This window comes from Crinia signifera, chromosome 7, assembly GCF_055691185.1.
Source record: "Crinia signifera chromosome 7, ASM5569118v1, whole genome shotgun sequence".
NCBI lineage: Eukaryota > Metazoa > Chordata > Amphibia > Anura > Myobatrachidae > Crinia > Crinia signifera.
Genome location: NC_139223.1, coordinates 165577400 through 165605150, shown reverse-complemented (window position 1 = coordinate 165605150; position 27751 = coordinate 165577400). Strand labels below are relative to the sequence as shown.

The 27751-nt window shown below is 40.8% G+C and overlaps 2 protein-coding genes across 2 annotated transcripts; both read right to left on the bottom strand.

Annotated features, from left to right (window-relative positions):
* Positions 1–1501: 1501 nt before the first annotated feature.
* Positions 1502–2440, bottom strand: LOC146021268 (olfactory receptor 5AR1-like). The gene has a single exon (XM_083155063.1). The coding sequence runs from the start codon at positions 2438–2440 to the stop codon at positions 1502–1504; it is 939 nt and encodes a 312-aa protein (XP_083011189.1).
* A 2030-nt stretch (positions 2441–4470) lies between these two features.
* LOC146021267 (olfactory receptor 5AR1-like) lies at positions 4471–27015 on the bottom strand. The gene is made up of 4 exons (XM_083155062.1): positions 26106–27015; positions 17707–17764; positions 6183–6249; positions 4471–4638 (listed from the first exon to the last, which is right to left on the bottom strand). The coding sequence occupies exons 1-4, from the start codon at positions 27013–27015 to the stop codon at positions 4471–4473; spliced, it is 1203 nt and encodes a 400-aa protein (XP_083011188.1).
* Between the last annotated feature and the right edge of the window lie 736 nt (positions 27016–27751).

Genomic DNA, 27751 nt, shown 5'->3' with positions numbered 1-27751 from the left:
TCTATCCTTTCTTGGCGGCGGTAAAGAACGGTCCTTGTTCAAATGAAGTGTTATGAGGATAGTGGGGTGCGCTCTCCCGTCAATGATACGCTTGTAGCCCATGCCCCTTGGACAGGGGTGGGATACACCACTTGCCCGAGTGGGTAGCGTGGGAGAGTTGAACACCAATGATGTATGAATGGTGTGATGTCATCTTACCCCTCCTTTTCTCTATGACCGTTCTTTAGGGCCGCCACCCTCTTCTATAGATTAATATATATAGTTGTCAATTAATAAATTTGACATTCATTATTTGAAACGCCAGCACTTGTGTCTGTCTCTTTATTTGTAGTGTTAAGTTAGATAAGTTTAGATAAGTTATTAAAGTGTTATGGCATAAAGATTGCCGATGGTACGTTTATTCTAGATCACTGTTTCTGACAATATATTTCTTAGATGGACAAAACCATGTGCACTGCAGGTGAGGCAGGTGTAAAACCCCACCCAAATCTAATTATCTCTGCACAAGTAACACCTGCCCCACCCGCAGTGCACATGGTTTTGTCCATCTACTAAATATTTTGTCAGAAAGAGTGAACTAGAATAAGGGCCACAGTTCCTGCTGGAGCCTGCAGAAAAATAGCCCTGCCAGTACCTACTGTAGTCCACTCTAGCTGGACTGATCTATGGTTGTGAATCTAATATGTAGATTATATAGTTAAATTAGCATTAGAATCTTTGTTTCTTAAGGGCCCTACATATGCAGAGATTTGTGCCAGAGATTCAGCATGAAAGATTTCCCTTAAACTGAATTTTTCAGATAATGAGCCACACACACACAGATTTGTGCCAGATATTCATAATGGCAGATTCAGCATGATAGATTTAAAATCTCTCACAGAAACTTCAGGGAATAAAAAAAAGTGGTCAAATGTAAATAAGGGGTTGCAATAAAGGAAGACACAGAAGTGAGATCCACAGTGCGCAGCTGGTCATTGTGGCACCTACCCAAAGTGTGACCACCCCTACCCCACCCAGTATATCCCTTTTTGATGATAGACTCAAAACTAAGATTGTATCAGTTACAATAAAGATATTTTCTTTCACATTACCCAGTCTCCCAGAACATTTGTGATTGGCAGAACCATAAGTCCACACATGCTGCACAGATCATAATCACAGAGTGCGCATTTCTACCCCAAATACAACATTTTCTGGGACTGTCAGAAAAAACAAACATGTGCCAGACATTTTAATGTAAAGTCTTTGACGTCAGTGCCGGCATTGGTCAGACTATCTATGTTACAGAGTTGTGGAAGTACTTACTCACATTTGCACAGACTGGAAAAAAAATGTGATGGTTTGTGAATCGCATAAGAATGTGTGACAGGATAGTAAATAGAGATTATATTCCCAATTCACTTTCAAATTTACACACAAATTTTTCCTTCTCTCTCCGGTCTGAATCAGGCCCTTTCTTATAAAGTAGCATTGAATTTATAGTCAGTAGCATTATATATTTTTAATAACAGAAACAATTTCTAATTCTAAATTTTACAAAGGCCGCTTTTACGTCATTATTCCTGAGTGTGTATATGATGGGATTCAACATTGGTGTAATAATTAGGTAAAAAATTGCAATGAATTTGTCTGTTCCTGCCAGAGAGCTTGACCGAGGTTTCATGTAGGCGGCCATACATGAGCCATAAAATATTGTCACAACCGTCATGTGAGACCCACAGGTTGAGAAAGCTTTCCGCTGCCCGGCTGCAGATGCGATTTTTAAAATGCTTAAAATTATTTGAATATAAGATACTACAATAAATGTCACTGGTGCTACAAGAATAATCACACCCACAACAAAAATGACTAATTCAATAAGCCAAATATTTTCACAGCTCAGTGATAATACTTCTGGCACTTCACATAAAAAATTATTAATTTCATTATTGTCACAGCGATTTATATTGAGTGTAAGAGTCACCATTGAAGAAGAGAAGATAAACCCAAATATAAATGCGCAGATAACTAGTCTCACACAGACCGTCTTACTCATGATGGTAGTGTATTGTAACGGATAACATATAGCTGCATAACGGTCATAAGCCATAACGGCAAGTAGAATGCACTCTGCTTCCCCTAGGGTCAGAGCAATGTACATCTGTGTTGCACACTCAGCAAAAGTGATAGTTTTATTTAGTGATATCAAGTCTTTGAGCATCCTCGGCACAGTGGCAGACGAGTAGCAGAGATCCAGAAAGGAGAGGTTGCCCAGGAAGAAATACATAGGGGTGTGAAGGCTGACATCGGACAGGATCAGAATAATGATGGAGATGTTCCCAATTAATATGATCATATACACAAGTAGGAAGACAAAGAAAAGAATAACTTGTGTCCTGGGCTCACTGGAAAGTCCAAGAAGAATAAATTCTGGTGCTACTGTATTATTGTTCCCGTGCATTCTTTAAAATAAAATTGAAAATGATCTTAGTTATCTGTCATTAAATATTATGCTCATTAATGTCATTAATTAATTATATAAAAAAAATGATTAATATTGCTTTTTAATTATCTTCACTATAGTGAAACAAATAAAAGGTCTGTAACTTAATAAAGAGTACATTATGTAGGTCAACTCTCTGACCAAGTGAATTTATGTACCATTGTTCTTGCCATATCTATTACTCTTTGGCGGGCTTTACTGACTCCTTGTTGGTAACATCAGCTACAGTACATGTGACTGCAAGGTCCATTATGTACCACCCATGTTAGCTGTGGTCTCAATAACAAATACATCTTCTGCACCTGCAGAAACTATGTCAGTGGTTTCAAACTGTGTGCCTAGGCATTCTGGGGTTCTGCAAGCCTCTAGGGGTGTACTTGTGTACTTGGTCCAGGACCATCTAAATAATTTATGAGCAAAGTGATAGGCAAACTACTGATAATTGCCACACAATGTAACTGTAGGGTGCTGTGATTCAAGAACATTTGGGAACCACTAACTGTTGACCACCAGTGCACCAATAATAATTCCATGCTCAAAGTAACTTAAATCCAATTTTTATGCCTTGAACTGCTGGCATAATTTTATAAGTATAAAAAGGAGAAATCGAGGGGACACTGATGGACTCCAGCCAAAATCTGATTGGCTAAAAAAAAAAAAATTGTAATCATCCAATGTTGAGAAAATTGGTGCTAAGAGAAGATGACCATCAAAATCAACACTGTGAGAACACACTTTACATTCTATTTTCTACACCTGTATAGTTAGATACATATCAGTAATCTAGGGCTATCTTGAAAAAATTCTATATATACTTTAGTCTGGAAGAGTCAATTGACTCAGGGTTCTATTTACTAAGACTTGGATAGAGATACAGTGGACAGAGTTAAAGCACCAACCAAACAGCTCCCAACAATATTTTTTTTCAAAAATAGCCTCACGTGACAGTTAGGAGCTGGGTGGCTGATACTTACCTCTTAGGTGGTATCCAGGGCTCTTGATTGTCTCCCATGTATCTTTCTACTAGGGTAAGGGCTGCTGGAAAAGTTGCAGATGCTGCGAGGTGAAGTTCTCACTTCTGCTGCATCTGGGGGGGATCACACACTGGTCACACATGCATGCACATACACACTCACTTATTCCCATACTGTATATACACACAGTTACTGAAAATTCACACATTTCTACTCTTACCATTGCTGCTGGAGTTGCGAACTGGAAGCTGGAGAAGACATTGCCTCAGAAGGTGAGTAAGTGAAGACTAATAAAGCCAATCGTAAACTTCCAATTGCTCCATCTCTTTTGCCAATACCAATTGCTGCATTTGTTCTGTCCTCTAATCGAATAGCATGGAGGAAAAACCACACGCCATGGGATTGTTTTTTATTTACTGTCCTCATCTGAATTTCCTGTTAAATCTGTTTTAAGTGAATGAGGGGCACAAATCATGAACCAGATATTAGACTTTGGAAAAGTATTATTTCAAATTGTACTAAAAGCATAGGGATCTTAGTGGCCAAGTTCCATAAACTATATCTACAGTACCTACCACAACAAGGTGAATACATAAAGTCATCTACACTTATAAATCAGGCTCCGAACAACATTATATTAATTAACCTTACAATCACTCGTCCAAATGCAAACATTACCAGCTTCTAATAAATAAGTTAATGCAGGACATTAAATACTTTCAGATTGTTTGTGGAACAAACAACTGGCCTAGACTGGATTCCACCAATTTCTCCGATGGCTAACAGCTGTAGCACTTGGTCTCTAGAGTGTTCAATTGACCTGAATGACCTCCCTGTATGCTCTGATCCTCCTACATTATATAATCTGGGATCAGTAAGAGGTAATGGTCTACTACAGACTTGTACTAACAGCTTCTGCTGTGATGCCTTTTGCTTGGTGTCCGTGAGAGGGGTGCCCCAATTTGGTTGCAGAATCTTCTCATAGACTGGCAAGATGGAATAGAACAACTACTTCTACCAAACTATCCTCTTCTTCAATCTCAGCACCAGCTGATGAAACTGCATTTCCCCACTATCCATATGCCGTTTCATCAGGGTGCCATATGGGGAGCTCCAGTCATCCAATCCATCTGTAGACACATATGTGCCAGTCATAGCAGAGTTAATAAGCACAAAGTCTGCCTAAAATTTCAGTTCACATTCACCACCATGTACACTAAATTTGGATTTGCTTTTTGTTATATTCACATAAAAAGAGATAAACAATATAAAAAAATATATAAGGGTATTCAATCCGAGAATCCGATCTTTGGAATCTCGGCCATTATTTGTCGGTTCCAAGATTAACTCAACAAATGGAATTTATTGTTTCGACTTTCGATTCTCGACACAGTCTGTGGATCGGGGAAAATGCTGCCGTTTTGTAAAATAAAAATGGCCACGGATTCAACAATCCATGGCTGTTTCTGATGATACAGACTCGTCTCCATAGGGAGGCAGGTCTGTTGCAGGTGAGTCCTGGCCAGGATGGCTTACTGGACTAATGTGCGAGCAGGAATATCATAAAAGATTTCTTTATAGGTGTGTGTGTGGGGAAGGGGGGGATTCAGACCTGATCGGTCAGGTACCAATTCGACCCCTTTCCAGTTGGTGGGTTTTGTGCATCTGCGAATATGTGCATTTGCAAGCTATTGAAGCAAATGCCTTCAGTGAGTTTCACAATTGACGGGGCATTTTCTCCAGGATGGATAGACTGGGGGCCGACAGTGTGTGATATCCTCTATCTAATGGTACTGGTCCCTGATAAGATTATATATATATATATATATATGTAATTAGTGACTAGAAATGAAGTCTCTTATGGATAATAGCTGTGCCAGCTAGGTAGTACTAGCCACAGCATCTGCTCCCTAGAACTAACCAGGATTCTCTGGGCGCATAACCCTAATGACCCACAGACTTGGGACAGATTAATGTGCGGCTCCCTGGAGCAATAAAGCTGCCTGGAGCGTGGCAGGAGGGAAGGCCGGTGCAGGGGCACGAGCTAGAGATGTGGTGGAAGCACCCGGAGGAAGGGACCGTTGGGAGTGACGCAGGTAGTTTTGGGAAAGAGAGAGATCGTGAGTGAAGAGAGGCTGCGGCGGTAAGCGGTGCCGGAGGTATAAGGACAATATACTTACCGGAGTCCTGAAACCGAGCTGGTGTCGTCCCACGGAGCTGCATCCTGCACGGCTATCCGTTTGACAGAGGAGAGAGGACGGACGCGACGAGAGAGAGCTAGGCGCGTCATCGGGAAGGCGGAGATCAAGGGAAGGCGGAGTTGGAGGCGGCGCCGCCATAACGCTCGGCCTATACGCGGTGAGTGTGTAGCCCACCCACTTGTCAGGCAGGCAGCGCAGACAGAGAAGCAGCAACGCCCGGCACACGCCTCCATAATAGTGACAGCAGACACACTGCGGCTAAACCCGACTTCTCCTAAGTCAGGGGACGCCTAATAGAAATCCTACCATTCCAGCCTGCACCATATGATATAACTGTGCACATCATCATATTTCAGAGGCAAAACCCGGCGGTAATACTGCCAGGGGACTCCTCTGTGAACTTAGTGAATAGTACAGCAAGAAGTACAACGGAAAGCTAGACAGCTAGATTACTCATCCCCTAGAGGGATCGTGAGACAGTAATAGACAGCTCTTGATTACGGCTTAGGAAAGGACATTACTTACCTGCAAGTACATCCGGAATCTTAACTGGGACTTGTCATCTTCAGGACAGTGGTCACAGAGAGAGACACTGTGTAGAGAGACATAAAGCGCTTTAGGGTATATAGTAAGTGTTAGGTTATTGCGCAATAACATAAGAGTAGTAAAGTAAATATACAAATATACCTATAATACTGTTACCAAATAGAGTCTTAGTAGTAATTGCACAGGTAGAAGGTTTAGCCTACTATTTAACCGATATAAGTAAAAATAGGGAAGAATAAGTATAGCGAGTAGAAATATAAGTATATATCTTTGTTGAAACGGATATTTATATGGCATAAAGTATATTGTGTTTATAGGCAAAGGAGCCAGATGTCTGAAAAAGCAAGCACATGTTCCAGTACAATAAAATTGTTACTCTATTGTCATGATTGTTATGCTATATGTATATGCCAATGTTTATAAAAGTACTGTTGTAATAATTGTGCTATGAAGTGAAAGTATCGATCTGCATGGTATTCCAGTTGTAATAAAATTTCTGAAACTATTGTATTGTGCAACGTTTATGCTGTGACCCATACGAAGTTTAGAGTTTATACTTACCCAGAAGGAGAAAGGTCACAAGTGGGTGAACGCAGGGGACCACCCAGTGTTTTATGGTTGTGTCCATAGAAACACAAGCGTGAACACAAGCGTGTCCATGTCTGCTTAGGGTGGGCGGTGACATCAGGGTGGGCGGTGACATCAGCACCCACCCCCAATTTGCCAGATAGTGGGCATCTGAAAAGTAGGTATAAACTTACTTTTCAGAGCAAAGGCTAGAGCATCAAATGATTTCTCCCACTTACGGCCACATGCGAGATGATGTGTAACTGTACACATCCGCTCCCAGGCTAGTGTGGGTATTCGGTTGGTGGGGGGGGGGGCGTGCTTTTGGCGGAGCAGCGTTTAACTGCTTACTAGGCAGCGAATATATGCTGCCTAGCGAACAGGTCTGAATTAGGCCCATGTTTGGTTCATTTATACATATAACTTGGTAAAAATAGGGTTTTAAAATAAAATAATAAAACCTACGGCATTTATACTCATCCTAAATGACCTTACAAAACCAATGCCCCATTTGTCCTGCAGCCTCCTGAATCATGGATTTTTGGCATATTGTCCCAACCCAATGGACTGCTACACTTCACCTTTCCCATCCCAACCCTTTGTGTTGCAATTTTACAGATTTTTAATATATAATATAAGGGACAGAAAAACTTGGTACATATCAGTGCTGCAACATTGCTATGTGACTATTAGTTGCATACAGTACAGTATGTATTCTAAGTGTTATAACATACAAGGTGTGACACAGATTATCTTCATCACAATGTATAGTGTTTTAGACATTGGTTAAAGGACCTCCATTATTTCAAGTGTGTAAGCAGAATGCCTATTACTGTATGTAAGGTTTATGTGAATATCCAGTTATTGTGTATGTATTATCTACTGTATTTATAATACAGTACATTCTGTAGTTGTATATTTATAGTTTGTTAGTCATACAGTACATGTACCAGTAACAGGGACATTGCATTTCATTTATAGTTAACTTAATATTCATGTGAAAATCATTTAATTTATTACAAATATCTTCCGTCCCCATTCCAGTTCCCAGCTGAGGTTTTTTAACTTAAAATGTCATTCTTGTGCATGCTAACCTGGTTGTGTCAATATACAATTACAATATTGAAACCATACAGTAGTAGTGGTTTACTGATGTGAACGTTCTTCTGTTGCACAATCTACAGTACAGTATGTGCAATTTAAAACTAGGCATTGGCGGGGGGTGGGGGTAGCTAGATACAATGGGACCTGTAGTGAGAATAGTAGGATTGGGGTTAAGAATCAATTTGGGGGAGGAGATGGGGGGAGGAAAGAGTTACAGGCAATGTCCGGGGTACTAATAAGGGTAATATCATGGGTAATTCCCAGGGTGCTTCAGGAATGTCATGTGATAACAGTTATGTTACCTCATTACAGCTCTTAGGTACTGATGACCTTAGAGTATGGGAAGGCCTGAACGAGATAGGAAGAGATATAAAAAATGTTAATAGGTCGGGCAGTGGACATGGTGGGGAGGGCTGTAGAGTCTATTGAGGGGGGGGGGGGTGCGAGTAAGTTAGTAAATATTACAAATAAGTCTAGGTGAGAAAGTAAACACATTGTTAGGGACGCAACTAAAAATAAACATAAACTAAAATGCTTACTGGCTGACGCAAGAAATTCACCAGGCAAAATCGGGGAACTAGAAACTGTGGTCACTAGGGATGATTACGACATTATTGGTATCACAGAAACATGGTGTAATGAGTCGCACAACTGGGCATCAAGCATGGAGGGATATAGACTCTACAGAAAAGACAGGGAAAATAGAAGGAGCGGGGGGGTGTGCCTAAATGTAAAAAATAACTTAACATCGTGTGAGAAAAAAATGAGCACGGGTACAGAGGAAGATAACATGGAGGCTGTGTGGGCAGAGATAACCGACAATAACATAAAACCTAATAATACAATTTTAATAGGGGTATGCTATAGAGCGCTGAACATAAACGAAAGGGATGAGTCTCTTCTATTAAACCAAATCAAACAATCGTCAGATCAGGGGCAGATATTAATTATGAGGGATTTTAATTTACCGGACATTGATTGGAATAACAAAACATGTAAAGCAGCAAGAAGCAGTGGGTTCCTAAGCTTACTCAAAGACTAGTTTATCACACAAATGGTAGAAGCTCCAAATCCTAATAAGGCAATATTGGATTTAGTATAAACAAATAACATAGATCTAGTTTCAAACACAAAAGTCATTGAACATCTATGGAACAGTGACCACAATATGGTTTCACTGGAAATCAACTCCATTAAATTACATCATAAACGATCGGCAAACATACTAAACTTCAGAAAAGCTAACTTCGTATTATTCAGAAAAGCCCTAAAAGGAATTGTGTGGGAAATGGTTTTTGAGGGGAAAAATGCAGGGGAAATGTGGGATACTCTAAAAAATGTGCTCGAACCATTAACTGTTAAATACATTCGTAAAGTAAATAAGGGTAAATTCAATAATCATCAATAAAACAACAGCATTTTAATTCTATAAAAAATAACTTAAATGAGGAGGCATTCAACAAAAACAAAGAATCAAACAAAACTTGTAAAGGGGTAATCAAAGTAGCTAAAAGGGATTATGAAGAGCACAAAGCCACTGAAAGCAAAACCAACCCCAAGTAGTTATTCAAATACATAAATAGCAAGCAAATAATTAAGAACAACATAGGCCCACTAACCGATCTCAATGGAAAAAGTGTTACGGAGGATAAGGGAAAATCAGAACTGTTAAATGAGTTCTTCTTATCAGTATTTACTAAGGGAGAGCAGACAGTGGAATGCACAGGTATCACAAATGGGATGAACAAGCCGGATCTCAATATAGATGTCACGACCAAGGAAATAATATTAAGGCTCAGCAAAATCAAAACAAACAAAGCACCAGGGCCAGATGGGATTCATCCTAGGGTACTAATGGAATTAAGGGAGGAACCAGCTACCCAGTGGCGTAACTAGAAATTTTGCTCCCCCCAGCCAAAAAAGTTTCTGGCGCCCCCCCCCCCCCCCCCCCCCATGCCCCTTAAACATTACGTCACACATCATAATGCCCCTTGCACTATATGCCACATGCCGTCATTAAACTTATACTCCACAAATCTAAATGCACCTTACACTATGGCCTGAATTTCATGCCGCCCGAGTTCAGTGCAGTGTGAGATATCCGCTGAATTATGATGTTTTTTAAACGAGAATTAACTTACAAGGCATGGTTTGGCATGGTTTGGCATGGTTTTGCCTTGTAAGTTAATTCCCCTTTAAAAAAACGTCAGAATTCAGCGGACATCTCACACTGCACTGAACTCGGGCGAGATGTCCGCGGTCGACGAAGTCGCACTGCCGCCAGAAAAAGGGTGTGACCTCACTGAGAGGGGGAAAGGCTTATTGGGAATAATGCTCCCACGAGCCATGCCTCCCGTTTTCATCACTATGGAGGCATGCTAAGCGCTCTGTGAGCTTCTGGCATGCCCCCAGCCCCTCAGACAGATGCTAACGCATGGACATGCAGACGGCGACAAACAGACAGATACTGACAAATGGACAGATCCTAAAACACGGGCGCTGACAAGTTGATACATGGACGCCGACACAGACACATATGTTGACACATGGACACTGAAAGACGCCTATACACAGGGATACGCTGACAGACGGACTGCACATAGAGACACTGATGCTGACAGACGCTGACATCTAGAGACATAACACAGACACCCAGACACTGACACAAACATGCTGACATGTGATGACACAGACACTGAATGCTTTGCATACCACTGTAGAAAACCAGGTTTTGAAAGAGTTAACCTTATTGTTGTGTTCAGCTCCTCTGCTGAAGCCTGTAGAAGGGGAGGGCTCTGTAACCGGAGTGCAGAGTGCAGGGGAAGAGAAGGCAGCCGCTGGAGCAGGACAGTGAAGATAGAACAGAAAGCAGGGAGATGGATGATTCTGCAGCTGCCCAGCCTGCGCGGAGGGACGGAGGTTGTGTGTACTGTGTACACAGACGAACTTCCTGCCTGTAATGCTGCTGCTGCTGGGAGGAAGGGAGGGAGAGAGACGGAGTGAGACAGGACGGACCTTACCTCAGCTCTGCAGGTTAGAGTGAGAGGCTTCCGGCGCCCACGCAGCCCCCGCTCCTCCAAGCAGTGGCGGGGGCTGCCTTACACAAGTTACGCCACTGCAGCTACCCCTCTACATTACATCTTTGATAATTCACTATCATCAGGTAAGACTGGAGAATAGCAGAGGTAGTGCCAATATTCAAAAAAGGAAACAGGGAGGATCCCGCTAATTACAGACCTGTGAGTATAACATCAATAGTGGGTAAACCGTTTGAAGGATTTTAATGGATGGTACAGTATCCAGGATTATTTAGACCTTCTTAGTTTAGTCAGTAATAACTAGCATGGGTTCATGAAAAATCGTTCATGCCAAACTAATCTACTAGATTTCTATGAGGAGGTTAGCAAAAACCTCGATAATGGACAGGCTGTAGATGTGATTTTCCTAGATTTTGCTAAAGCTTTTGATACAGTACCACACAAGAGGTTGATAAATAAAATGGAGGACCTGGGATTAGGGGCAAATATCTGTAGATGGGTAGGGACCTGGCTGTGTAATAGAGAACAAAGAGTGGTTGTGAACAGTGCTGTATCAAATATGTAAGTGGAGTGCCACAGGGTTCGGTTCTAGGGCCCATTTTTTTTAACATTTTTATTAACAATATTGGGATGGGGTTACTCAGCAATGTATCCATCTTTGCCGGCAACACAAAACTGAGCAGAGTTATTAAATCATCAGAAGATGTCACCACGCTTCAAAGGAATCTTGACAATCTAGATGAGTGGGCAAAAAGTGGAAGATGAGATTCAATGTGGATAAATGCAAGGTTATGCACCTTGGGAGACATAACCAGTGTGCTAGTTATAACCTAAGCGGGGAGGAATTGGATAATTCAGAACTTGAAAAGGATCTAGGAGTCCAAATAGACAACAAACTGGGGTGCAGTGCTCAATGTAATATAGCAACAAAAAAGGCCAACAAAATTCTAGCATGTATTAAAAGGGACTCAAACGTAATTATGCCACTGTACAAAGCATTGGTTAGACCTCACTTAGAATATGCAGTACAATTCTGGGCCCCACACTATAAAAAGGACATCATAGAATTAGAAAAAAATCCAAAGAAGAGCAACAAAGCTTATTAGGGGATTGGAGAATTTAAGTTACGGGGAGAGATTAAGCAATTTGGGACTATTTACACTAGAGAAGAGACGTTTAAGGGAGGACATGCTCGACATGTACTAATATATCAAGGGCCAATATAAGGAACTGTCAAACACCCTTTTTTCTGCTAGAAAGGAATCTAGGACGTGAGGGCATGAGTTTAGATTAGAAGAAAACAGATTTTGTTCATCTAGAAGAAAAAAAAATCTTTATGGTCAGAGCAGTCAAACTTTGGAACTCTCTTCCTGGAGAAGTGGTGTCGGCAGACACTATAAATATGTTTAAAATAAGGTTGGATAAACATTTATTGGTTAAAAACATCCAAGGGTACAAATAAGAAACAGAATTGGTCTTTAAAATATCAGAACATACTATACAACAAGGGATAAGCTATTATAAAATTATGCCTCCCCCTACCCCACTCCCACATGTAAGTAAATGCCAATCCCTAGATTCCAGGAATCCTGGGATTGAGCATTATTTAATCCCGATTCCCGAGATTGAAAAAAAATTCCCCAGGATTGGCATCCCTAGTACAGCTGGAGCAATGGGTGGCAGCCAGGCAGAGACAACGCTAGTAGCCACGAGCCAATCGGAGAGTGCAAAACAACAACCAATAAGGAGTTGCTCTGATTAGCTTGTGACTGGCTTTGTGCCAAAAGCTGCCGGTGCTGTCTCTAACTGGCTGCCACTCTCTGCTCCAGCTGCCAAAGGAACCCCTTCTCTGTTCCCCCCTGATGTCAGGCCTGAGTATAGGTACTTATCTGCATGGATGCATTTCACATTCCCTTGAATGTAACTTGAACGTAATTTACTAAGATGGGAGTTTTATTAAAGATGGGATGTTGCTATGGGCAACCAATAAGATGCTATCTATTCTATTCTATCTAGAAGATTCTAAATAAAGAAGTAGATTCTAAAAGGTCGCTGTGGACAACTTCCAACTTTAATAGAACTCCCACTTTAGTGAATAAATCCCTTTGGAAGAAATTTATGAAGGTTGGAGTTCTATATAAGATGGGATGTTGCCATGGGCAACCAGTTTTCACCTTTGAGTCAAATCCATGACAGATAAATATTGTTATCCCTGTAGACCGTTTTCCATTATGTTTGATTTATACAAACTGAATTAGTCAACAATGCAGCAAGTCTCTAAATAAGAGATTTGTAAACTTATATACAACTCATAAATAAGCTGCTAATAACAGTGTAACAAAAATATCTGTGTTAGCTTCTAAAATGTAAAAATAAATGGAAAGGGTTGCATTTGTGTGGGCATCTGGGGATGAGCTAGTATTCTCTGTTATCAGCATTTCCTGCAACAAGAGGCCAAACCAGTTTGATAAGGATGGTGCTAGATGTCTGAGCAAGAACAAAAAAAAAATCTGTGACTTGAAAAATAGGCTCTCAAAATGTTTTCTGATATATATACAGTAAGTTGCGCCCAAATGAAAAGGAGACGTTGGCAGTAGCAGCGTTTTATCCACGCAACTTTCAAGAAGTGAAGAAACCTAAGTGAAGCCGATCACTACACATGCGCAACTGGAAAAAACGCCACGCCATCTATCGGCAAACACATTAACCGAATGCGATTAGATACTGTACAATGCCGCTACAACAGAAGTCTCCTTTTCATTTAGGCACACCTTATATATATTTCCATATAGTACATTCACCAACGTCTTATTTACCCTATATACAGTATGTAAAAAATACTATTTATGTGAAGACCCATGCATAACTTTTAATAAATAAATGTGTGTGCAATAATAATTTTTAACTTTTAAATGAGTATACCTTCCCTTACTGTATTAAACCTGGTTTATATTATCTACATTTTATAAAAACTTAGTAATGCAGTATGCGCATGATTTTTAACTTAATACAATGTACAGAAATAAACCTATTTCAAGGAATGTATTTAAATATATCAAAATATTCTGGTTGACTTTCAGCTGACAACTAATAAGTGACAAATTGTGCTAGAAAATGTTTAAATACTTGACTAAAACATATACAACAATTTGCAGATCATATGAGTACATGATACAGAATATAGGCCCATAAATAAATGGAATATCGATTGCTGTGAATACTGTATGCTAAGAAGACAGAAGGTACGGTACCTTTTACTGCTACAAATGCGAGCAGTTGTCTAATGCCAATTTCTCCTCTTTATCAGAGCCCTTAATAATCCAGCAATAGTATTCCTGGGTGGGTTATACCATAGAGTATATGTCTCACATGTACGATTACTCCAATAACTTGATCCCTATGTGTCTTGGTCACCAGGGTAAAGTCTTCCTGGGAGATTTCTCAAGTTGTAGCTTATGGTCAATCTTTTTCTTTTTATGATTTTTAGTTTTACCCTTTATTACTCCAAAATAAATGCAGCTGATATATATCAGGTGGATAGCGAAGTGCTAAATGTAATCTGTGAGGCTGAATATACAGTACTCACACTGAAGCCAATTACTCGGTGATATCAATTTATCGACTTTATATGGTAGAGATGTAGACTAGCGGCACATTCTGAGCTGGGAGTACAACAAAACAGAGAAAGTAACATTGAGGGTGATTCAGGATCACTCGGAAGGGGCTGAATTTGACCTTGTTGCAATGTTTTTGGGACTGCGCATGTGCGATCATGCGCATGTGCAGCCCCCCTGTGTGAACGTCTTCGGTGAGTATCACATGGGTAGGGAAGGTAGGGGGATGGGCATGGCCGGATCAGGGGAATGCTCAGTGTTTTATGGGCATCCCTATGAAAACGCTGGCCACTCCCCTGGGAACGAGGTCGTTTGACATCAGCGCCCACCCCCTCTATTTGGCGGACTCCGATGGAAAGGAAAGTGAGTTCAGACTGACTTTTAATTCTGAAAGGGAGAGAAATTTCTCTCCCCTTCGGCTGCATGCAAGAGGATGTATTTGCTTTGTTGCAGAGTGATTAACAGGAAGTGGCCATTAAGAGGTGGTGACGAGGAGTGGATGAGAAGTGCAGGCACTTCATGGACATATATCTCCTGATGGCTGCATTAATTGTATATGGAAATACACGCGGAAAGATGTAATATGGTGCGATTTTTTTAGACAGCTAAGTAAAATCGCACCATATTGCACATATCGAATGTGCAATTTTTTACACAATTTGCAGATTTAATAGGGTTTTAGACAAAGTCAGAAATCACTTGCAATTTCTGGAAATTCTTTAGTAATGGTAATGTGTGCTTTTTTTAGCCATGTGCATTTTTTGTAACAGAAGTGTGCAGATTTTTTTTCTAATTAAAATAGAATTGGCATGGGGACCCCCCCCCCAGCATAACCAGACCTGGCCTCAAGAAAACTGGGATTCCCCTGTATTTTGAAATCATCACTGGGCTCCAACAACAAGCAGCATCATGCCACAGCTGGGGGACACTTTTTATACAAGGTCCCCCCACCGAAACAGGACTACCGTGGCTGGTCAGCCATTGATGGGGTACCTGGAGGAATGGGGACCCCCAATAAAGGGTTCCCCCCAGGCTTCACCTGTCCCACAACCCCTAGGTGGTGGGTAGAGGGCTGACTTGCCTGTCTAGACTTGTATTCTACTGTAGAAACAATGTAAAATGTAAAAAAAAAGACACAGAAAAGTATAACTTTAATACACACACACTAACACACAAACACACATACTATCCACGTTCCCCCAATGGAGCGGCTCCTCTCCTGTACCGGAATCCCTGAGACATCAGTCAAAGGGATTCCCACTGACCTCCTTCACAGGGACTCTGCTCAACCCTGATTGGCTTTTAGGACCTTATTCATGTCCATTTATTTGGACCCTTTCCTTCACTAGGGGTCCGATGGTGTACGTCTGCACATGCGCATTTCTGCATATGTGCAGACACAGGGAGCCGGCCATGGCGAACAGATTGTTCACCATGTGCACCCACACAACATTGTGGGCGTGGAAGACAGGCTGGAGTTCTCGCCCATCGGCGTTCCCATGAAAATGCTGAACGTTCCCATGGAAATCGCCGGGTGAAGGCATTGCCGGGGGCGGGCAGCTGACCTCACCAGATATCAGCTGCCCGCTGAGTTCCTCCTGAATGTGCGGGCATATATAAATGATCTGAGAGTCACTTTGTATATGCATTCATGCACCACATCTTTCGATGGTCGGTGACCATTGAAAGATGTGGGAGGTTCCTCCTGGCCTGTGAATGGATGTTTATGTGAAACATCCATTCGCATGTCTTGCCTGTGAACCTGCGGTGTGTGGGGGGTGGCCATGCTTTCACAGGGCGGGCTCTGGTGGAGTCGTAAGGCTGCGAATTCACAGCCTTGCGAATCAACCAGAAAAACTCCCTAAGTGTTTCTATGGAGATGACTACAGCCAGTCAGGCATGCTAGTGTGGGGATTAGCTCGACAGCGGGGCGTGCATTCAGAGAGGTGGCGTTTACCTGCTCATTAGTCAGCGATATTGTTATCTGGTAAGCAAACACAATAGCTTTCTACAAACACACATTTAGTTGTAAGTTTATAAAGTTAGGAACTGGAACTTACATTTTTCAAGATAAATAAAGATGTAAAATTACATACAGTAGTACTCATTTCATTGTCTGGATTTGTTAACATGTTTTTACTTATCCCTTCAAAAGTGAGTGGAAATTAGTTTTTTGTCAAACTATATTGTAATTTCATCATAAATAATAATAGTTGACATCAAATTAATTCAAAGAGTTTTCTGAGTAATTCGGTATCAACAGTTGTTGTTTGTAAACTTCTTTTTTTAATTTTTTTTTTTAAATTCTGCTTATTTTGCAGTAAGGCACCCCTGGAGTTGTCTTTATTCTCCAGACTGCCAAAGCATATATATATATATATATATATATATATATATATATATATATATATATATATATATATATATATATATATATATATATATATATATATATATATATACTGTATATATATATAATAACGTTGATTCTGGCACTCACTGCATACAGATAATAACGGTCCTGGTGCCTTCCGATAGAACACCTAATGCAAAGCATGCAGGGGTCCTGTATATGTTCGGGATGCGGCGGCACTCAGTCAAAGAAGAAGCAGCGGTACAGCCTTTAAGACGCCAACGTTTCAATATTTAATCATATTTTCGTCAGGGCAGCAATTACATATAAAAAACTCACCATACTTATAGTGCAGACCATCACCAGATCCTCCCTCGAGGCAGACGCCGACGCAGTCGGAGTCGCCAGCGGAAGTCATCACCCTGTGATACAACCACCACCATCTTGGTTACTGGAAAAAGAGCATAGGAATCAATATCAAAGTACTGGCAAAAACGTATTCATAGAAAAAACGTATTCATAGAAAAAACAGAGCAACTGCATCGCAAGAATAATGCATAGCAAGCATACAGTTAGTAAAAAACAATTTATAAAAAGCATTGAAGGCCCATAGTCTCATTGAGTCCCTTTGGACTCAATGTATCAAGTAAATAGATCCATTTGGATTCTTTTTGGAGCAAACATTTTGATCTGTTCCCTCCACGAGATAAGGGAGGGACATGATCAATAATGATATGCTTCAATGCCGTAGGGGAGTGTCCGGCTTCAGCATAATGCCTAGCAACAGGCTGTGTACTATTGCCAGACAACACAGCGGCACGAATTGCCTGTCTGTGTTGCGCCATTCTAGTTTTGAATTGGCAATCGGTTTTACCGATATAATATCTGCCACACGGGCAGATCAAGGCATAAACAACAAAGCATGAAGAACAAGTTAAGCGATGATGAATTTTAAAGGATTTGGGCAAGAAGGGATGTTTGATGGAATTGCCTGTAAGCATATAGCCACAGGTCGTGCAGCCAGTACATTTCACACATCCCGGTTTAGGGGGTCCCCCAAAAACCAGATGACAACTGTTTGCCCATACCCGTTACATCAGTATGTACGAGGTGGTCCCTCAGATTCCTCCCTCATGAATAACTTGTCATGATCCTTTTCTTGTTGAGGGCAGTGAGGTTAGGGTCTGATGTTATGATGGGCCAATATTGTTTCACTGCCTGTCTAGCCAATCCACTAGAGGTATTATATCGGGATGGCCAGATGAGTGTGTTGGCATGATTAGTTTTGGCTTTTTTCACTAGAGTACTGGCTCTAGTTTTGTTCATAATCTTATGTTTAGTAGCCAAAAGATCGGCTCTGTCATACCCTCTCACTGCAAATTTGTCAATCATTAAATCAAGCTGCTGATTGGCTTCACCATCATCATTGCAAATTCTCCTAACCCTTAAGAATTGTGATAAGGGCAAGCCCTTTTGTACTGGCAAAGGGTGAAAACTCGAAGGGGGTAGGAGAATATTGCGATCTGTAGGTTTGACGTACAGAGTAGTTTTGAGCATGTTGTTACTTTTTTCAATTCTAACATCAAGAAAATCGATCATAGACAGTGATGCTTTGTAGGTCAATTTGACAGGACTGTCACTAAGATTATGCTGACAAATAATATGCTCCAGTGCATCACTGCCACCACGCCAAATGAGAATCATGTCATCGATGAACCTGGAATAATATATTATATCGCGTGAGATGGTCTCAGAGGAGAAAAAAATATCGCGCTCAATGCTAATCATGTAGGCATTGGCATAGGCTGGTGCTACCGATGCCCCCATTGCGCACACAGCCAATTGAAGATAAAAGCTCCCATCATAGAAGAAATAATTTTTAGTGAGAACCATCTCCAATAATCCGCAAAAAAAATCAATGTCAGGTCCTATATAGACAGGATTGTCTAGGATCAATTGGCGAGTGGCAGCAATGCCCTGGGCATGAGGAATGCAAGTATAAAGTGAGCATACATCAATACTTGATAATAAACAGTCGGAAGGAATGTCTAGCAATCTGTCAAGGTCCAACAATAAAGCGGTAGTATCCAGTAATAAATGGCAGGAGCCCTGGACACAGGGCTGTAAATAAGTGTCCAGGTGCATAGAGACAACATGGAAAATTGACCCCCTGGCAGAGATGATGGGTCTGCCAGGGGGATCCACGAGACTCTTGTGTACCTTAGGTAAGGTATATAACAAGGGTCTGGTGGGATGTTCGGTCAATAACAGCTTCTGGATATCAGCATTTATAATGCCGTTCTGGACAGCATTCTGGAGATAACAGTCCAGGTCCCGCTTGAAAGTAGCCGTAGGGTCTCCAGACAGCCGTTTGTAGGTGTTAAGATCAGTGAGTTGTCTGATTTTTGTAATTCCTGTGGTATTGGATTGACATTGCCTGGTGTCATACGATCCTTAAAGATTCTTTAAGGATCGTATGACACCAGGCAATGTCAATCCAATACCACAGGAATTACAAAAATTAAAGAAGAAGTCATCTTTTGACCCTCCAGTCAATAATGCATCTATCAAATCATTCTCTCGTTTGGTAGAAAATTCCTTAAATACCACTGAAGCTGTATCCAACAAACATCACTCTAACCTTACGCCCGCTGAATGGAAAGCCCTCAAAAGACTGGAAAAAAGAGAGGACATTATAATTCAGGCATCAGATAAAGGTGGCTCTATAGTCATTCAAAACACCGTTGACTATAAGCGGGAGATAGAGAGACAACTCACTGATCTTAACACCTACAAGCGGCTGTCTGGAGACCCTACGGCTACTTTCAAGCGGGACCTGGACTGTTATCTCCAGAATGCTGTCCAGAACGGCATTATAAATGCTGATATCCAGAAGCTGTTATTGACCGAACATCCCACCAGACCCTTGTTATATACCTTACCTAAGGTACACAAGAGTCTCGTGGATCCCCCTGGCAGACCCATCATCTCTGCCAGGGGGTCAATTTTCCATGTTGTCTCTATGTACCTTGACACTTATTTACAGCCCTGTGTCCAGGGCTCCTGCCATTTATTACAGGATACTACCGCTTTATTGTTGGACCTTGACAGATTGCTAGACATTCCTTCCGACTGTTTATTATCAAGTATTGATGTATGCTCACTCTATACTTGCATTCCTCATGCCCAGGGCATTGCTGCCACTTGCCAATTGATCCTAGACAATCCTGTCTATATAGGACCTGACATTGATTTTTTTTGCGGATTATTGGAGATGGTTCTCACTAAAAATTATTTCTTCTATGATGGGAGCTTTTATCTTCAATTGGCTGGGTGCGCAATGGGGGCATCGGTAGCACCAGCCTATGCCAATGCCTACATGATTAGCATTGAGCGCGATATTTTTTTCTCCTCTGAGACCATCTCACGCGATATAATATATTATTCCAGGTTCATCGATGACATGATTCTCATTTGGCGTGGTGGCAGTGATGCACTGGAGCATATTATTTGTCAGCATAATCTTAGTGACAGTCCTGTCAAATTGACCTACAAAGCATCACTGTCTATGATCGATTTTCTTGATGTTAGAATTGAAAAAGTAACAACATGCTCAAAACTACTCTGTACGTCAAACCTACAGATCGCAATATTCTCCTACCCCCTTCGAGTTTTCACCCTTTGCCAGTACAAAAGGGCTTGCCCTTATCACAATTCTTAAGGGTTAGGAGAATTTGCAATGATGATGGTGAAGCCAATCGGCATCTTGATTTAATGATTGACAAATTTGCAGTGAGAGGGTATGACAGAGCCGATCTTTTGGCTACTAAACATAAGGTTATGAACAAAACTAGAGCCAGTACTCTAGTGAAAAAAGCCAAAACTAATCATGCCAACACACTCATCTGGCCATCCCGATATAATACCTCTAGTGGATTGGCTAGACAGGCAGTGAAACAATATTGGCCCATCATAACATCAGACCCTAACCTCACTGCCTTCAACAAGAAAAGATCATGACAAGTTATTCACGAGGGAGGAATCTGAGGGACCACCTCGTACATACTGATGTAACGGGTATGGGCAAACAGTTGTCATCCGGTTTTTGGGGGACCCCTAAACCGGGATGTGTGAAATGTACTGGCTGCACGACCTGTGGCTATATGCTCACATGCAATTCCATCAAACATCCCTTCTTGCCCAAATCCTTTAAAATTCATCATCGCTTAACTTTTTCTTCATGCTTTGTTGTTTATGCCTTGATCTGCCCGTGTGGCAGATATTATATCGGTAAAACCAATTGCCAATTCAAAACTAGAATGGCGCAACACAGACAGGCAATTCGTGCCGCTGTGTTGTCTGGCAATAGTACACAGCCTGTTGCTAGGCATTATGCTGAAGCCGGACACTCCCCTACGGCATTGAAGCATATCATTATTGATCATGTCCCTCCCTCATCTCGTGGAGGGAACAGATCAAAATGTTTGCTCCAAAAAGAATCCAAATGGATCTATTTACTTGATACATTGAGTCCAAAGGGACTCAATTAGACTATGGGCCTTCAATGCTTTTTATAAATTGTTTTTTACTAACTGTATGCTTGCTATGCATTATTCTTGCGATGCAGTTGCTCTGTTTTTTTCTATGAATACGTTTTTTCTATGAATACTTTTTTGCCAGTACTTTGATATTGATTCCTATGCTCTGTTTCCAGTAACCAAGATGGTGGTGGTTGTATCACAGGGTGATGACTTCCGCTGGCGACTCCGACTGCGTCGGCGTCTGCCTCGAGGGAGGATCTGGTGATGGTCTGCACTATAAGTATGGTGAGTTTTTTATATGTAATTGCTGCCCTGACGAAAATATGATTAAATATTGAAACGTTGGCGTCTTAAAGGCTGTACCGCTGTTTCTTCTTTGACTGAGTGCCGCCGCATCCCGAACATATATATATATATATATATATCATCATGGAGGAGAGAGGGCTGGGCATCCCCTGGGCAGCGGTGGTCTGGCCTAGCGGAGGCCCCCACACCAACATCCCTCAAGTGGCCTCCAGCTGAGCGGGCCACAGGCACTGTGAAAGAGCTGAAGTGAAGCTGCCTGTGGGCACAAGCAGCCCCCCCCCCCCTCCAGCACTGGCCGGGTCATGGCTTGCTTACCCTCCTCATAGGCTCGTCTCTAGGATAGGGGGCCCATGCCCACAGGTGACACCAGCAGTGGCTCCCATCCCTGCAGGCCCAGCCTCGGCCCCCTGCCTCACCTCGGACTTGGGACTTCTTCCCCCAGGAGACATCAGCAGTGGCCCCCTTCTCTGCAGGCTAAGCCTCGACCCCCGCCCCACACTCTGGCCTACTGGTCAGCCGTGGCGTCCAACCAAGCCCCCCGGACACATTCGCCTCCCCCCAGCTTCCAAGTGATCGGGACCATAACAACACCATGAAACAAAAAATGGCCCTGCTGCTGAACTGGAATTAACTTTAACTAAAATGGCACCACTGAAGGCTGCCTACGAGCTGTGCAGCGCAGCCAAATATGTCTCCCGTTTGTGTGATAACTATACAGTCTCTGCTCAGAGACAGTATAGTTATCACACAGCACTGCTGATGGCTGCCTCGGTGCCGTGCAGCTCGGTGAATATATGTTCCCCATGTGATAACTGTACTGTCTCTTTTTTCTTTTTCTACCCACCTGGCTGCTGTAATGACCAGTGGCACCGCTGATGGCTGCCTAGGCGCTGTGCAGCTCGGCAGATATTTGTTCCCTGTGTGATAACTGTACTCTCTCTGCTTGCATTGTTACCTGCCTGGCTGCTGCAGCAACCAGTGGCGCCTCTGATGGCTGCCTAGGTACTGGGATTCTTGGTGGGTATATTTTCCCCTGTATGCTGTACTGTGTCTGCTGGTATTGTCACCTACAGATGGAGCCGGCTCCATCTTTGCAGTGGATGGAGATTCTACCGGCATCCACCGCTAGCAGCCGGCTACTGCCAGGGGCGCGAGCGCATGAGACGCACGCATGCCCAGTGGCAACGGAGCTTGGCGCTGCTTCCCCTGCTGTCACCACTGGTCCGCCTCACCGTCCGACACTGACCCCCCCTCCCCCCGAACTGGGCAGCATCTCCCTAAGTGGAGATGGGCAGGGAGATGCTACCCAGCCACCGTGATACTGGGACGCGTGTGCAGGTGAGATGCTGGCGCGTCCCAGTCTCTATCACCGGCGCTCACCAGTGAAAGGCATCTGGCGAGCGCCGGCCAAAGATGGAGCCTGCTCCATCTATATCTGGCTGTTGCGGTGACCAGTGGCGCCGCTGATGGCTGCCTAGGCATAGTGCTACTCAGTGTATATATGTCCCCTGTGTCTTTTACCCCCAAAGCACATCTAGCGTATACCTGTATGTGTTATGTATGTATGTACCGTCACTGTTGAACTTTTAAACAAATTCCTAGTATACGCAAGTATTCCTGGCCAATAAAGCTGATTTAAAGTACTGATTTTTACTGATTATCATTTGGATCATTTAAGCTTTTGTAAAGGATACAGTTTTGGTATTTCGTATTTAATATACCTTTTTGTGGTGAGTTTCCTTTTACAATTATATTCAATCGCTTCAGGGCCTAATACAGAGTGGGTTGTATTTTAGTGAGGACTCACTAAAAGACAACCTGTAGCTGCAGGCAACAGGGGGGCACCTAGCACTGGACAAGGCCACCTTTTGCTGGGCACCAAAATTTTGCAGGCACATCGGTAAAGTGTGAGCACTTCGCTACACAAGGAAGTACTCGTTCCTCACCGGCTGCCACCTTGATGTGCAAAAATTCAACATTCCACAAATGTTTAAAACCTTTCGGAGTAATATATACAAATAGGCTGATTTTTCCATATAAACTAAAATTTAGTGGGGTTATATAAAAAAAATGGTAACAAAAGACCTTAAGAAAAACTGTACAACTCTAATAAAAGTTCTGAGGGGGCAGTTTGAAGAAATTAAAAGTTTTAGTTTCTAAAAGGTCAGTCTGATGAATAGAGGTGAGTCCAGATGCTAAGAGAGCAGCTGGACTCGCAGAAGGTCTGGTGGCTCTCTGTGCACCTCTGAGGTTCAGGAGAGAGGGAGGCATCAAGTGACGGTATTCCCTCTCTCTCCTGCAAGTCGGGAGAGGCAGCATGCGCATGACAAAGGTTGCATGTGTGCACAAATGCCAGGGCTGATTTGGTGGACCAGCCTGTCGCTGAATATACCTCAATTAATTGACTTCAGATCATTTGGCAGCAATAACTAAATTGATTTATATTCAATGACTATGGCGCTGGAATTGTTTAAGGATATTTTTTACATCTCTTACAGCAACATTGGCATTCACAGGGTAAATGACATTATCCGTAATTGAATTATATATTACATATGGTTATTAGCCTTTCTATAGTATTCTTATTCTGTACCTTCCTACTTTAGGTGGGTTGAATGATTTATGCTTGTCAAAGTCATATGTAGATTGTTAGGTTGTAATTAGTATTATATTTATTGTATTTTTTGGGAGCCATGCTTCTCAGTAGGAAGATTGTTTGAGCCTCATTTTCAATAATAAATGTTTCCACCTCTATTGATCAGACTGACCTTTTAGAAACTAAAACTTTGAATTTCTTTAAACTGCCCCCTCTGAACTTTTATTAGAGTTGTACAGTTTTTCTTAAGGTATTTTGTTACCATTTTTTATATAACCCCACTTCTTCCAAAATTGCCTTTTTGAGAAGGTGACTGGTCACATCTACAATATATATTTTAGTTTATATGGAAAAATCAGCCTATGTGTATATATTACTCCAAAAGGTTTTAAAAATTTGTGGAATGTTAAATTTTCAATTTTTTATAACTGCCCTGATATTCGTTATTTTGTAACTTACACTCACACTCCTTGCACCTCACACTTTTGAAATACCAGTTTGTTTTTAATACCACTGTATATTCAATATTATGTCTTAAATTAAATATTTTAATATGTCAGTATAAAACATCAAATTCAAGATTGTGCAAGAATAGCACGGCCAGTGCATGTTGCAAGCACATGTAGCTCAATAATCCCAATTAATTCATACACTTTAAAGTTATGCCTACAATATGTTTCACACATTATATGATATTTTATTATTGGGACCAATGGAAACTGATGGACAAAATGCGGGAAAAAATGGCTATTTCTAATAAAATTTAATTTTAACTGTTATTTTAAGGATAATGTAACATTATATATTCCAATTATTTATTTTTTTTCAATATTTTTTTATTATCAAAAGAAAATAACCTACATCATACGATAAAGTACAAAATACACTACATGGAATGCAGAAATAACCATTAAAGTTTTGCAAGGTTATATACAATATAATCGACAACAGCATACAATGACTTAAAGGGTGTAGATAATAAAAGCATATTATCCAATTTTTATTACAAATTTGTTACTATAACAAAGTAACATGAATGATCTCAGCAGTTTTTGTCATTCAAGTTCCAATTTACAATTTGAATTTTAAACATTCTAAATCAGCAAACACACTCTTTTTCTTTGTTCTTTATCCCTTATACTTTTCCTTCACGCTTTTCTTTTAACTTTCATTTTTTTTTTTTTTCATGTCTGCCAATAAGTGAATTGAGATATGGGTGTACTAAAGATTACTTGTGTACTTTTACTACAGTTAACTAATAAACTCAATTTGCACTAAATCAGAAAATAGACAGATGGACAAAACAAGTCTGCCTGCAGGTGAATGTTCTATGTCATGCTTAACAGACTCATAGGGGGAACCATGCACATGGCATCTTTTAAAAGGCTTTAATGTATAAAGTTCTCTAATTTAAAAAAAATGGCAATCTTCATTATATATTTAACTATCTGCTTTTAGTTCATTGTAAATAAAAAAATAATTTACTGCTACAACAAATTCATCCTGGAAAACCTCATTCAGCAGAAGCATCATAATCTAAATTTAGGGGTAGATTTACTAAGACGCTGTTTGACAAAGTTAATGATAATTGGTAGAATTTACCAACAGATTTAAAATGGCAATTAAAATAAATTTAGATTTCATTATGTCAATATTATGTACAAATAAAACATATTTACTGTATTTTTTTTTTTTTTCAAAACAGTTTTGCTCTATAAAAAGTAGGGAACAATTTATTATGTTTAAAAAAAACTAAAATTTAGTAAGCAGAAATTATTTCTACATTTTACAAAGGCCGCTTTTACGTCATTATTCCTAAGTGTATATATCATAGGATTAAGCACTGGTGTAATAATTAGGTAAAAAATAGAAATGAATTTGTCTGTTCCTGCCAGAGAGCTTGACCGAGGTTTCATGTAGGCAGCCATGCATGAGCCATAAAATATTATCACAACTGTCATGTGAGACCCACAGGTGGAGAAAGCTTTCCGCTGCCCGGCTGCAGATGCGATTTTTAAAATGCTTAAAATTATTTGAACATAAGATATTACAATAAATGAGACTGGTGCTATGAGAATAATCACACCAACAACAAAAATGACTAATTCAATCGGCAAAATGTTTTCACAGCCCAGTGATAATACTTCTGGAACTTCACATAAAAAATTATTAATTTCATTATTGCCACAACGATTTACATTGAGTGTTAGAACAACATGGCAAATAGAAAGTAGAAACCCACACAACCATGTACCGGAGGCTAATCTTACACAGACCGTCTTACTCATGATGGTAGTGTAATGTAATGGATAACATATAGCTACATAACGGTCATAAGCCATAACAGCAAGTAGAACACACTCTGTCTCCCCTAAGGAGAGATAAACATACATTTGTGTTGCACACTCAGCATATGAGATAGTTTTCTTGACTGACATCAGATCTTTCAGCATCCTCGGCACAGTAGCAGATGAGTAGCAGAGATCGAGAAACGAGAGGTTGCCCAGGAAGAAATACATAGGGGTGTGAAGGCTGACATCAGACAGGATCAGAATAATGATGGAGATGTTCCCAATTAATATGATCACATACACAAGTAGGAAGACATAGAAAAGTATAACTTGTGTCCTGGGATCACTGGAAAGTCCAAGAAGAATAAATTCTGTGGCTACTGTATTATTATTCCAAGGCATTCTTTAAAATAAAATAGAAAATGATCTCAGTTATCTATCATTAAATATCATGTTCATTATTGTTGGTTTTTAAATTCTCAAAAATAATTCAATCAACTAAATATTACTTTTTTATCTTCACCAGATGAAAGGCCTGTAACTTAAGATAAAGAGTACATCCTATGGGGATAGTGGACATAAGTTATATATTCTTACATTTAAGGTTTATTTTCTTACCTGCCAGCCACATTTTTTTCTTCTTGAAAATGTTATTTAAATATATCTGCAAATTCTTGAAGGCTGTAGGACATGCCTGTGGTTGTGCCAGAGAGTTAACATACATTAAGGAAAAGGTCAATGGAACAAGTGATTTTAAATGCCATGTAATAAATTGCAGCTTCTAAGGACAATAATGCTCTTTATCCTATTCACTTCTCCTACTAATACTTATTGACATTTATTTTATTAAGCATAGTTAGGAAGTGCCTCATTAAAATTCTGCAATTGGGTTGAGTATTGCATGAGTTTGTTAATATGGAGTTGCATGCAAAACTATATATTTTAACCTGACTACACAAACAACAATATATCCCCACTGGACCTCTCCGCTCTGCACAAGATCTGGGTCTCTCCTCCACACTCATTACTAGATCCCATTCACAATTGAAGGACTTTCTTTGGGCAGCACCCACCTTATGGAATGCCCTACCACACAAAAAGAAAGAAATTAATCAATCGCACAGGAAAAAGTAAGGAT

What these genes read in the sequence shown, in the direction of transcription:
- LOC146021268 (XM_083155063.1), bottom strand. Translation starts at nt 2,440, where the DNA reads ATGCACGGGAACAATAATACAGTAGCACCAGAATTTATTCTTCTTGGA.
- LOC146021267 (XM_083155062.1), bottom strand. Translation starts at nt 27,015, where the DNA reads ATGCCTTGGAATAATAATACAGTAGCCACAGAATTTATTCTTCTTGGA. An exon ending in AAAAGCGGCCTTTGTAAAAT is followed by an intron (nt 17,765 to 26,105) that starts GTAGAAATAATT and finishes CCCGTGTGGCAG; the next exon opens with ATATTATATCGGTAAAACCG. An exon ending in GAATGGCGCAACACAGACAG is followed by an intron (nt 6,250 to 17,706) that starts GCAATTCGTGCC and finishes CTCTCTACACAG; the next exon opens with TGTCTCTCTCTGTGACCACT.